At 41.3% G+C, this 13,623-nt stretch overlaps 1 protein-coding gene across 1 annotated transcript in view; it reads left to right on the forward strand.

Annotated features, from left to right (window-relative positions):
- LOC112253506 (phospholipid phosphatase 4-like) overlaps window positions 1-13,623 on the forward strand; it is a 128,417-nt gene that overhangs the window by 95,575 nt on the left and 19,219 nt on the right. Inside the window, exons 5-6 of the mRNA XM_024425458.1 lie at window positions 6,555-6,618; window positions 6,954-7,078. Coding sequence (XP_024281226.1) covers window positions 6,555-6,618; window positions 6,954-7,078 — 189 coding nt within the window. The remainder of the gene's footprint in view (window positions 1-6,554; window positions 6,619-6,953; window positions 7,079-13,623) is intronic.

The following is a 13,623-nucleotide window of genomic DNA, read 5'->3' on the forward strand; positions in this document are numbered from 1 at the left end:
GGGCACTCACAGATAATATCTTTGCAGTTTTGGAAACGTCAGAGTTTTTTCTTTACAAATCTGTCAATTACATGCATAGTCGAGCATCTTTTCGTGACAAAATATCTTGTTTAAAACGGGAACGTTTTTTTATCCAAAAATTAAAAGAGCGCCCCCTATCTCGAAGAAGTTTTAATCCACCTGGCGTGTCAGATTTCAACACAGCTTTTCGGCGAAAGCATAACAAGCGTTTATGTAATATCACTCTCAGTAGACAAAATATTACATACACTAGCAGCCAAGTAGATTGGTCACGAAAGTCAGAAAAGCAATAGATTAAATCGCTTACCTGATGATCTTCTGACGTTTGCACTCACGAGACTCCCAGTTACACAATAAATGTTCCTTTTGTTCCATAAAGATTATTTTTATATCCAAACTACCTCCATTTGTTTGGCGTGTTATGTTCAGAATTCCACAGGCTCGAGCGGTCACGACATCGCAGACAAAAATAGTATCCGTAATGTCCACAGAAACAAACACGTAATTATAATCAATCCTCAGGTTGTTTTTAAAATATATAATCGATAATATATCAACCCGGACAGTCGCTTTTTCAAAATGAGAGGGAGAGACAATGGCTGCCCCACTCTGTTGCGCAAGCAAAACTGCGAACACCCAGCTATCCACTGACGTGATGTAATCTTCGATTATAATCACAGCCATATATATTCCCCCCCAAGCAGACACATCGATGGCTCTGAACAAACTTTATTTGACTCTTTGCAAACTGGAATCCATTTATCCGGAGGCTGCATTCATTGTAGCTGGGGATTTTAACAAGGCTAATCTGAAAACAAGACTCCCTAAATTTTATCAGCATATCGATTGCGCAACCAGGGCTGGAAAAACCTTGGATCACTGCTATTCTAACTTCCGCGACGCATATAAGGCCCTGCCCCGCCCTCCTTTCGGAAAAGCTGACCACGACTCCATTTTGTTGATCCCTGCCTACAGACAGAAACGAAAACAAGAAGCTCCCGCGCTGAGGTCTGTTCAACGCTGGTCCGACCAATCTGATTCCACACTCCAAGACTGCTTCCATCACGTGGACTGGGATATGTTTCGTATTGCGTCAGACAACAACATTCACGAATACGCTGATTCGGTGAGCGAGTTCATTAGAACCTGCGTTGAAGATGTCGTTCCCATAGCAACGATTAAAACATTCCCAAACCAGAAACCGTGGATTGATGGCAGCATTCACGTGAAACTGAAAGCCCGAACCACTGCTTTTAATCAGGGCAAGGTGACCGGAAACATGACCGAATACAAACAGTGTAACTATTCCCTCCGCAAGGCAATCAAACAAGCTAAGCGTCAGTATAGAGACAAAGTAGAATCTCAATTCAACGGCTCAGACACAAGAGGTATGTGGCAGGGTCTACAGTCAATCACGGATTACAAAAAGAAAACCAGCCCAGTCACGGACCAGGATGTCTTGCTCCCAGGCAGACTAAATAACTTTTTTGCCCGCTTTGAGGACAATACAGTGCCACTGACACGGCCCGCAACTAAAACATGCGGACTCTCCTTCACTGCAGCCGATGTGAGGAAAACATTTTAACGTGTCAACCCTCGCAAGGCCCAGACGGCATCCCCAGCCACGCTCTCAGAGCATGCGCAGACCAGCTGGCTGGTGTGTTTACGGACATATTCAATCAATCCCTATCCCAGTCTGTTGTTCCCACATGCTTCAAGAGGGCCACCATTGTTCCTGCTCCCAAGAAAGCTAAGGTAACTGAGCTAAACGACTACCGCCCCGTAGCACTCACTTCCGTCATCATGAAGTGCTTTGAGAGACTAGTCAAGGACCATATCACCTCCACCCTACCTGACACCCTAGACCCACTCCAATTTGCTTACCGCCCAAATAGGTCCACAGACGATGCAATCTCAACCACACTGCACACTGCCCTAACCCATCTGGACAAGAGGAATACCTATGTGAGAATGCTGTTCATCGACTACAGCTCGGCATTTAACACCATAGTGCCCTCAAGCTCGTCATCAAGCTCGAGACCCTGGGTCTCGACCCCGCCCTGTGCAACTGGGTACTAGACTTCCTGACGGGCCGCCCCCAGGTTGTGAGGGTAGGCAACAACATTTCCACCCCGCTGATCCTCAACACTGGGGCCCCACAAGGGTGCGTTCTGAGCCCTCTCCTGTACTCCCTGTTCACCCACGACTGCGTGGCCACGCACGCTTCCAACTCAATCATCAAGTTTGCGGACGACACAACAGTGGTAGGCTTGATTACCAACAATGACGAGACGGCCTACAGGGAGGAGGTGAGGGCCCTCGGAGTGTGGTGTCAGGAAAATAACCTCACACTCAATGTCAACAAAACTAATGAGATGATTGTGGACTTCAGGAAACAGCAGAGGGAACACCCCCCTATCCACATTGATGGAACAGTAGTGGAGAGGGTAGTAAGTTTTAAGTTCCTCGGCGTACACATCACAGACAAACTGAATTGGTCCACCCACACAGACAGCATCGAGAAGAAGGCGCAGCAGCGCCTCTTCAACCTCAGGAGGCTGAAGAAATTCGGCTTGTCACCAAAAGCACTCACAAACTTCTACAGATGCACAATCGAGAGCATCCTGTCGGGCTGTATCACCGCCTGGTACGGCAACTGCTCCGCCCACAACCGTAAGGCTCTCCAGACGGTAGTGAGGTCTGCACAACACATCACCGGGGGCAAACTACCTCCCCTCCAGGACACCTACACCACCCGATGTCACAGGAAGGCCATAAAGATCATCAAGGACAACAACCACCCGAGCCACTGCCTGTTCACCCCGCTATCATCCAGAAGGCGAGGTCAGTACAGGTGCATCAAAGCTGGGACCGAGAGACTGAAAAACAGCTTCTATCTCAAGGCCATCAGACTGTTAAACAGCCACCACTAACATTGAGTGGCTGCTGCCAACACACTGACTCAACTCCAGCCACTTTAATAATGGGAATTGATGGGAAATGATGTAAAATATATCACTAGCCACTTTAAACAATGCTACCTAATATAATGTTTACATACCCTACATTATTCATCTCATATGTATATGTATATACTGTACTCTATATCATCTACTGCATCTTTATGTAATACATGTATCACTAGCCACTTTAACTATGCCACTTTGTTTACATACTCATCTCATATGTATATACTGCACTCAATACCATCTACTGTATCTTGCCTATGCCGCTCTGTACCATCACTCACTCATATATCTTTATGTACATATTCTTTATCCCCTTACACTTGTGTCTATAAGGTAGTAGTTTTGGAATTGTTAGCGAGATTACTTGTTGGTTATTACTGCATTGTCGGAACTAGAAGCACAAGCATTTCGCTACACTCACATTAACATCTGCTAACCATGTGTATGTGACAAATACAATTTGATTTGATTTGATCTTTTTCGCTCATTTTTCAAAATAAAAGCGTGAAACTATATGTCTAAAGACTGTTGACACCTTATGGAAGCCATAGGAAAAGGAATCTGGTTGATTTCCCTTTAAATGGAGGCAAGGCATCCAATGGAACAGAGAGCTTACTGGAAAAACAGCACTTACTGGTTTGATTTTCCTCAGATTTTCGCCTGCAATATCAGTTCTGTTATACTCACAGACAATATTTTGACAGTTTTGGAAACTTTAGAGTGTTTTATATCATAATGTGACAATTATATGCATACTCTAGTTTCTGGGCCTGAGAAATAGGCAGTTTCAAATGGGTATGTTTTTTAGCCAAAAACGAAAATCCTGCCCCCTACACTCAAGAGGTTAATATGGATCACACCCTTCTTTTCAATCTCTGCCTGTAGCCAAGGACCTGAAGCAAGGAAATGCATATTCTTGATATTATTTGAAAGGAAACACTTTGAAATTTGTACAAATGTGAAATTAATGTAGGAGAACATAACACAATAGATCTGGTAAAAGGTAAAACAAACAAAAAAACATATGTTTTCTATTTTTATTTGTGTTGCATCACCTTTGACATGAAAAAGCAAAGCCATACATACAGATAGGATGATGTCCACAAGAGGGCAACAGCGTACGTGCAAAGTTTCAGACTGATAACTTCAAGAATGAGCAAGCTTCATGAAATTTAGTTTGAAGTCACCAAGGTATCCCTCACAAGTTGCCTAAATGTAGTGGCCTCCAAGTGGCCAAATTGGTAAATTGATACATTTTCAAGAACATAACTTTAGAGAACATACAAAAATGCTATGCTAATAATAAATATGTTTACACACTCCCAGTAATGTCATACATGATGGATCATTAGCTTCCCTACAACAAGGAACGAACAGGAGACGTGACAAGAATGCTGATCCAATGTCTCCAAACACAGAAGTTAAATATTTAAGATAAGGCCCAAGTTGGCAGCTAACATTGATCTAATGTCATAAGGTAACACACCACAAACAAAGTGAAAAAATGTACATGTATATATATAAAGTTGAAGCGTGGCTTCTGATTGGTCGACCAGCATTGAATGGTTCTTGTCACTGGTACATCCTGTTTGAGTGTCTACCTATAAGACGGAACAAACAAGATGGCACGGTCGGATTTGCCGCAGGGAGGGTGCAGGAGGGCTTTTTATGCATCGCGGAAGTTGGAGTAGCAGTGGTTGAGAGTATTAGCCCTGCATGTCATGCAATCAATATGCTGGTAGAATTTAGGTAGCCTTGTTCTCAAATTTGCTTTGTTAAAATCCCCAGCTACAATAAATGCAGCCTCCAGATACATAGTGTCCAGTTTACATACAGTTGAAGTTGGAAGTTTACATACACCTTAACCAAATACATTTAAACTCTGTTTTTCACAATTCCTGACATTTAATCCGCGGAAAAGTCCCTGTCTTAGGTCAGTTAGGATCACCACTTTATTTTAATGATGTTAAATGTCAGAATATTAGTTGAGAGAATGATTTATTTCAGCTTGTGTTTCTTTCATCACATTCCCAGTGGGTCAGAATTTTACATACACACAATTAGTATTTGGTAGCATTGCCTTTAAATTGTTTAACTTGTGTCAAATGTTTCGGATAGCCTTCCACAAGTTTCCCACAATAAGATGGGTACATTTGGGCCCATTCCTCCTGACAGAGCTGGTGTAACTGAGTCAGGGTTGTAGGCCTCCTTGCTCACACACACTTTTTCAGTTCTGCCCACAAATGTTCTATAGGATTGAGGTCAAGGCTTTGTTAAGGCCACTCCAATACCCTGACTTTGTTGTCCTTAAGGCAATTTGCCAGAACCTTTCAGGTTATGTCGATATCGGACTATTTTTACTGTGGATAAATATACTTGTGTACCATTTTCCTCCAGCATCTTCAGAAGGTCCTTTGCTGTTGTTCTGGGATTGATTTGTACTTTTCGCACCAAAGTACGTTCATCTCTAGGAGACAGAACGCGTCTCCTTCCTGAGTGGTATAACTGCTGCGTGGTCCCATGGTGTTTATACTTGGGTACTATTTTGTACAGATGAATGTGGTACCTTCAGGCATTTGGAAAATGCTCACAAGGATGAACCTACAATATTTTTTCTGAGGTATTGGCTGATTTCTTTTGATTTTCCCATGATGTCAAGCAAGAGGCACTGAGGGTAGGCCTTGAAATACATCCACAGGTACACCTCCAATTGACTCAAATTATGTCAATTAGCTTATCAGAAGCTTCTAAAGCCATGACATAATTTTCTTGAATTTTCAATCAGTTTAAAGGCTCAGTCAATTTAGTGTATGTAAACCTCTGACCCACTGGAATTGTAATACAGTGAATTGTAAGTGAAATAATCTGTCTGTAAACAATTGTTGGAAAAATTACTTGTGTCATGCACAAAGTAGATGTCCTAACCGACTTGCCAAAACTATAGTTTGTTAATAAGACATTTGTGGAGTGGTTGAAAAACAAGTTTTAATGAATCCAACCTAAGTATATGTAAACTTTCGACTTCAACTGTAATTACTCTATTAGCTTGCTATCCTTCCAGTCACCTCTGCTATATCCAGGCCCCAGAATCCTGGGGCGGCAGGTAGCCTAGTGGTTAGAGCGTTGGACTAGTAACTGGAAGGTTGCAAAATTGAATCCCTGAGCAGACAAGGTAAAAAGGTTGTTCTGCCCCTGAACAAGGCAGTTAACCCCCTGTTCCTAGGCTGTCATTGAAAATAAGAATTTGTTTTAGCCTAGTTAAATAAAGGTTAAAAAAACATATCCCTTTAATGTTCTGTTTTATTACTACATCAAATGCAGAATAACTGGCACAGATCCAGTATCTCTACCAGAGTTGCGAAGAAAACAGTACAATGGAGCTCAAAACCCCCATTGATTATCATTCATCTGTAATAGATACATGCGTGCCCTCTGACTCAGGTTTATTGTTGAGGTTGTAAGTGCTGTGTCAACCCCAGTTGATCAATCATTTTGCTGTGTTGTGTTTTACTCTGTGTCTCTGTAAAACTTGTTTCTGTCTCTGGTTCTTTCTATGTCCTGTAGCTGTCTCACTGGCTCTAGCCTTGAATGGAGTCTTCACAAACACTATCAAGTTGATCGTTGGCAGGTAAATACGTCATTGCAGTACACCAAATAGACTCAAAAACTGTTTGGGCAAGGTTGAATTATATATCAATGAGTACCTTATTTAAATTGGCATTCACCATTCAGTTATGCGGTGTGGCACTTAATTGTATTTATTTTATTTTTATTTAACCGTTATTTAACTATGCAAGTCAGTTATGAACAAATTCTTATTTACAATGACTGCCTATGGGACTCCCAATCACGTCTGGTTGTGATTTAAATAATTAACTAAATGCCTTGACATGTACTTAAAGTTAACTTTAGGTGACATAACTTTAGCGATTGATTGAAATGTCTTCTTCCTTTTCTCTGCAGACCCAGGCCAGACTACTTCCAGCGTTGTTTCCCAGATGGACAGGTGAATGTTAAGATGCTGTGCACCGGAGAACCATACCTGGTATCAGAGGGACGCAAGAGTTTCCCAAGCAGCCACTCTTCTTGTGAGTGTCAGTCAGTCAGCAGCCACAACACTGTCGATCAGTATGTTTTAGGGATCAGTTTGAGCCAGGCAAGGCACAGAATCCCTAATCTTGATCCCAGCAAACAAAAACTGGTTCTGTGTAAGTTCTCAGAACATTGGTTAGGTTGTAGCAAATGTTCTCATAACACGAAAACTGTCCAGTTGTGATGATCAGTATATAATGTTTGTATAAACATTCGCTTGACTTTGCAAGAACGTTCCCAGAAAACATTTAGTCTGTTCTTTGAAGGTTCTCAGAAAGTTTAATTAGGTTGTGGGAACATTGTGGGGATGTCACAAAAGATATGTTCCCAAAACACCAAAACTGTCCAGGTGTGCAGATGACTATACAATGTTATTTTAGTGTGCAAAAAAACAAATTTCTTTAGGTTGTGTGAACATTGTGGGGATTTTGCAAGAGATAGTTTCCCAAAACACAAAATCAGTGACATGACTTTCAGTGATATGTCATTCTTAAAATGTTTGAATGTTCTTAGAATGGTTTTCATATGTTCCCAGAATTATACAATTCACCTTTGAACAGTGGTTTCTTTAATGTGTTAGTGTTATCTTACTGGTGTTAGGTTCTAAACAAACAGACGACTAGTAAAAGTCTCATACCAATGTTATTCACCCACTGTGTCAAACAGCTGCAAAGACAAAAAACATGATTACACAAGCACATATATTTATACCCTCCTACTAGAAGGAGTCAATTCTTTGCAAATCTAGACAGCCAATACATCTCTGCTGCTGGACAGGAACTTAATTGGTTCCCCTCACTGGTGTAGTCATGGCCCTGCCTCATGCTAGAACCAATATGGGAATGGAAGTATATGTGTGTGTAATAGGACTTCTCACATCACCTGACTTGACCTTGGGACAAATTCCTCACTCCTCCCTAATCCACGGCTGTCCTACCTTATCAGTGACTGAAACCAGACTGTTGCCTTTTGTCTCCCTCCGTAAGAGTCATGGTATGTAACAATAACATGTTTGACAGAATCTAAGCTTTCTGTAACTTTTTCTTAGAAAAACATATTTGGTGATCAAAAACATTTGAATGTTTGTGGGACATTATCAGCCTAATATTAACTCAAACCCTAACCAGGGTTTTCTCAGAACCAATTTATTTGAATCCAACGATGATTTGCTGAATAATGTTTAGGGGAACGTTATTGAAAACATCATGTCATAACGGCACACTATAGCTTTATGAGAGCATTGTGGGAATATTCCCTACTTCTTGTTATGAGTGATTTAACTTCTTATGGCTGCAATCCCTTTAACGGGAACAATATGACAACGGCCAGTGAAAGTGCAGTGTGCCAATTTCAAAACATCAAAAATCTCATAATTAAAATTCCCCAAACATACATGTATCTCATACCATTTTAAAGCTAATCTTGTTGTTAATCCTACCACAGTGTCTGATTTCAAATATGCTTTACAGCAAAAGCACCACAAACGATTATGTTAGGTCACCACATAGCCAGAGAAAAACACAGCCATTTCTCCAGCCAAAGATTTTCCAGCCAGAGTCACAAAAACCACAAATAGAGATACACTTAATCACAAACCTTTGATCATCTTCATCAGATGACACTCATAGGACTTAATGTTGCACAATACATGTATGTTTTGTTTGATAAAGTTCATATTTATCCAAATATGAGTTTACATTGGCGCGTTACATTCACTCGTTCCAAAAACATCCAGTGATTTTGCATAGCCACATCATTCAACAGAAATACTCATCATAAATGTAGATGATAATACAAGTTATACACATGGAATTATAGATATACCTCTCCTTAATGCAACCGTCAGATTTTTTTTAAAACTTTACGGAAAGAGAAACCCATGCAATAATCTGAGACGGCGCTCAGAAGGAAAAGTCACAATAGCCGCAATGATGGCGTCAACATAAACAAGAAGTTACATGATAAATACTCCCTTACCTTTGATGATCTACATCAGAAAGCACTCCAGGAATCCCAGGTCCACAATAAATGTTTGTTTTGTTCGATAATGTCCGTTATTTATGTCCAAATACCTTCTTTTGTTAGCGTGTTTGGTATACATATCCAAACGCTCATTCTGGTCAGCGTTACATCGGACAAAAACTTCAAAAAGTTATATTACAGGTCGAAGAAACATTTCAAACTAAGTACAGAATCAATCGTTAGGATGTTTTTAACATATAGCTTCAATAAAGTTCCAACCGGAGTATTCCTTTGTGTCTTCATGAGCAATGGAACGCAAGTGGATACCATGAGGAATAAGCGTGATCAGAAAATGGCTGACTGCCAGACACCTGATAGATTCTGCTCTCATTCACTCCCACAACACCGTAGAAGTCCCATTCAAATTTCTATTGATGGTTGACATCTAGTGGAACCCCTAGGCAGTGCAACATCATTACTATCTCAAGAGGATTTCATTGGGGACTCTGGTGAATACATACAAAGCTCAGATTTCTCACTTCCTGTTTTGATAATTTGTGTGATTTCATTACCTGAAAACCTAATGATAACGATTGGGGAATGTTCTGTGTTGGTTGTGACAGATGTTCTGGACAACATTTTAGTGAACGTTAGGAGAACATTTATGAACATTATTTGAATGTTTTTGGGGTGTTCATTATCCTAATTTTAGATATAACCCTAACTAGAACTTAATAGGAATCTTAGCTAATGTCTTAGGAATGTTCCCGGTTTGCTAGGATCACATAATGAGTAGATATTTGGGACGCAAGAGGATTTTTAGATCAGTGATTCTGTGCAATCTGACTAATGTAGTCAATCTCAAACTTTGCTCTGTCAGTAGGCTACATTTCATAATGTCACAGGGACACCTTTCATTACACCAAAAGGCTGTATTACAGTCGTCAAAACAAAATGAAAGGGTTTTTCCTTTCATCCTATGGATGCCTCGAGACATGATCAATGTCAATTTTGGCTACATCCCAAATCATCCCTTATTCCCCACATAGTGCACAACATTTGACCTTAGCCCTATGGGCCCTGGTTAAAGGTAGTGCACTATAAAGGGAATAGGGTGTCATTTGGGACACCGCTTATGACTCAGTCAACATCAGTCTCACAGTGACAATGTGAGTGTCGTTTCTATTGCGGAGGCACTCATGGTACTGTATTTAATCATTACTCTGAGCAGTACTGAAGATATACTGAGTTGTTATTCAAATTGAGTTTTGAGTACTTGATTTGGCTACTGAGTTCTTATTAGATTTGCCAATCCTGGCCTGGACTGAACCTACAAAGAGTCGTCCTCATTTGGCTGCGTTGCTTATGTGTGTATTAGGTGTAGATTACTGAGCTAAAGGGTAGAGCTGCTGCTTTCAAGGAGCGGGACTAACCCGGAAGCTTATAAGATATCCCGCTATTCCCTCCGACGAACCATCAAACAGGAAAAGCGTTTGGACTAAGATCTAATCGTACTATACCGGCTCTGTCGCTCGTTGGATGTGGCAGGGGTTACAAACCATTACAGACTACAATGGGAAGCACAACTGAAAGCTGCCCAGTGACACAAGCCTACCAGATGAGCTAAACTACTTCTATGCTCGCTTCGAGGCAAATAACACTGAAACATGCATGAGCACACCAGCTGTTCCGGAAGACTGTGTGATCTCGCTCTCCACAGCCGATGTGAGAAAGTAAGACCTTTAAACAGGTCAACATTCACAAGGCCGGAGGGCCAGACAGATAACCAGGACGTGTACTGCAAGCATGCGCTGACCAACTGGCAAGTGTCTTCACTGACATTTTCAACCTCTCCCTGTCTGAGTGTGTAATACCAACATGTTTTAAGCAGACCATCATAGTCTCTGAGCCCAAGAACACGAAGGTAACCTGCCTAAACGACTACACCCGTAGCACTCACGTCTGTAGCCATGAAGTACCTTGAAAGGCTGGTCATTGCTCACATCAACTCCATCATCCCAGAAACCTTAGGCCCACTCCAATTTGCATACCGCCCCAACAGATCCACAGATGATGCAATCTCCATTGCACTCCACACTGCCCTCAGCCGCCTGGACAAAAGTATGTGATGTTGACAAAACTATGTAAGAATGCTATTCATTGACTACAGCTCAGCATTCAACCATTTTTACATCAGCCGATGTCACAAAGTGCTGTACAGAAACCCAGCCTAAAACCCCAAACCGCAGCAATGCAGATGTAGAAGCATGGTGGCTAGGAAAAACTCCCTAGTAAGGCCAGAACCTAGGAAGAACACTAGAGTGGAACCAGGCTCTCTGAGGGGTGGCCAGTCCTCTTCCGGCTGTGCTGGGTGGAGATTATAACAGAACATGACCAAAATGTTCAAACGTTCATAGATGACCAGCTAAGATAATAATAATCAGATAATAATAATCACAGTGGTTGTAGAGGGTGCAACAGCTCAACACCTCAGGAGTAAATGTCAGTTGTCTTTCATAACTGATCATTCAGAGATAGAGACAGCATGTGAGGTAGAGAGAGAGTCCAAAACAGCAGGTCTGGGATAACACTGTCCTGACCCATAGAGTTACACCTGTTATGACATAGGGCTGTTACGGTGACCGTATTTCCGCCACACCGGCGGTCACAAGTCGTGATGGAAGTGAAACTCCATGTGACTGTTTAGTCATGGTAATTAGGCTTCCCCAAGCTCTGATGCTGCTGATGGTCATTAATAGCCTACCAAACTTGCTAACTGCCTGGTACTCCATGCTCTATTGTCTTTCTAATCACTCAAAAATCAAATCAAACACTTCACGAGAGCCCATGAGCTCATGTTGCACAACATTTCTATAGGCTATGCAATTCCATGCGAAAACAGAATCAAATCAAATCAAATTTTATTGGTCACATACACATGGTTAGCAGATGTTTATGCGAGTGTAGCGAAATGCTTGTGCTTCTAGTTCTGACCATGCAGTAATATCTAACAAGTAATCTAAAAACAACAACTACCAACAACTACCTTATACACACACAAGTGTAAAGGAATGAATAAGAATATGTACATATAAATACATGGAAGAGCGATGGTCGAACGGCATAGGCAACATGCAGTAGATGGTATAGAGTACAGTATATACATATGAGATGAGTAATGTAGGGTATTTAAACATTATATAAAGTGGCATTGTTTAAAGTGACAAGTGATACATTTATTACATCCAATTTTTAATTATTAAGTTGAGTCAGCATGTTGGCAGCAGCCACTCAATTTTAGTGATGGCTGTTTAACAGTCTGATGGCCTTGAGATAGAAGCTGTTTTTCAGTCTCTCGGTCCCAGCTTTGATGCACCTGTACTGACCTCGCCTTCTGGATGATAACGGGGTGAACAGGCAGTGGCTCGGGTGGTTGTTGTCCTTGATAATCTTTTTGGCCTTAATGTGACATCGGGTGGTGTAGGTGTCCTGGAGGGCAGGTAGTTTGCCCCCGGGGATGTGTTGTGCAGACCTCACTACCCTCTCGAGAGCCTTACAGTTGTGGGCGGAGCAGTTGCCGTACCAGGCGGTGATACAGTCTGACAGGATTCTCTCGATTGTGCATCTGTAAAAGTGTTTTGTGAGTGTTTTTGGTGACAAGCCAAATTTCTTCAGCCTGCTGAGGTTGAAGAGGTGCTTTTGTGCCTTCTTCACCATGCTGTCTGTGTGGGTGGACCATTTCAGTTTGTCCGTGATGTGTACGTCGAGTTACATAAAACTTCCCACCTTCTCCACTACTATCCCGTTGATGTGGATAGGGGGTGCTCATTCTGCTGTTTCCTGAAGTCCACGATCAGAATGATGGCCTCTATTAAAAAGAGGAGGATCCCATCAGCTTTCTATAGGCTTTGCCTACTATATTTATTTCTCAACCTTCCTAATATTAAGCATATTGCTTCCCTTTAAAACAGGAGTATAGCCTACCTGGCTGGTATGAAAATTAAACACGGTTAAAGTATTTTTACATGTATTTTCTTTACGGTTCCCCTGTTTCGATACAGGTGCATGATAATGGTCCATTCTAAATCAAAATACATTTCACACATGTATTGTGTATTGTTTAGTATATGTAAAGACAAGATCAAAAATAGTGTAATGGGTGAGAATATCACTTGTGAATTATATATTATCTCTTGTGAATGAATCCCAGTTTAAGGCAAACTGTGCATGTTTTTTCTTTGCGACTTTTTCAAATCTAGTTTCACACCTCATGAATCCTAGCCCATGGGCATATATGTTTTGATAAACGTTGTATCACGACTAAAGTGGCCAAATAACATCTTAAAATGAAGCATATTAATCTGTTTTACAATGGGTGTAGAGCCTGACTGGCAAACATATGCAGCGCGTATGTTTCAAGTTTGGGGAAGATAATTTTCACCATAAAAATGCACCTTTATAATAAACACATTACATGCATAATCACATTTGTGGTCGCTTTTGAGAATGGTGTTTTCCTGCTTATGGAACATTCTCGCTTATAGCCTACTGCCGGGTGCGCATTGCTGCGCTTATAATG

Source organism: Oncorhynchus tshawytscha, linkage group LG06, assembly GCF_018296145.1.
Source record: "Oncorhynchus tshawytscha isolate Ot180627B linkage group LG06, Otsh_v2.0, whole genome shotgun sequence".
NCBI lineage: Eukaryota > Metazoa > Chordata > Actinopteri > Salmoniformes > Salmonidae > Oncorhynchus > Oncorhynchus tshawytscha.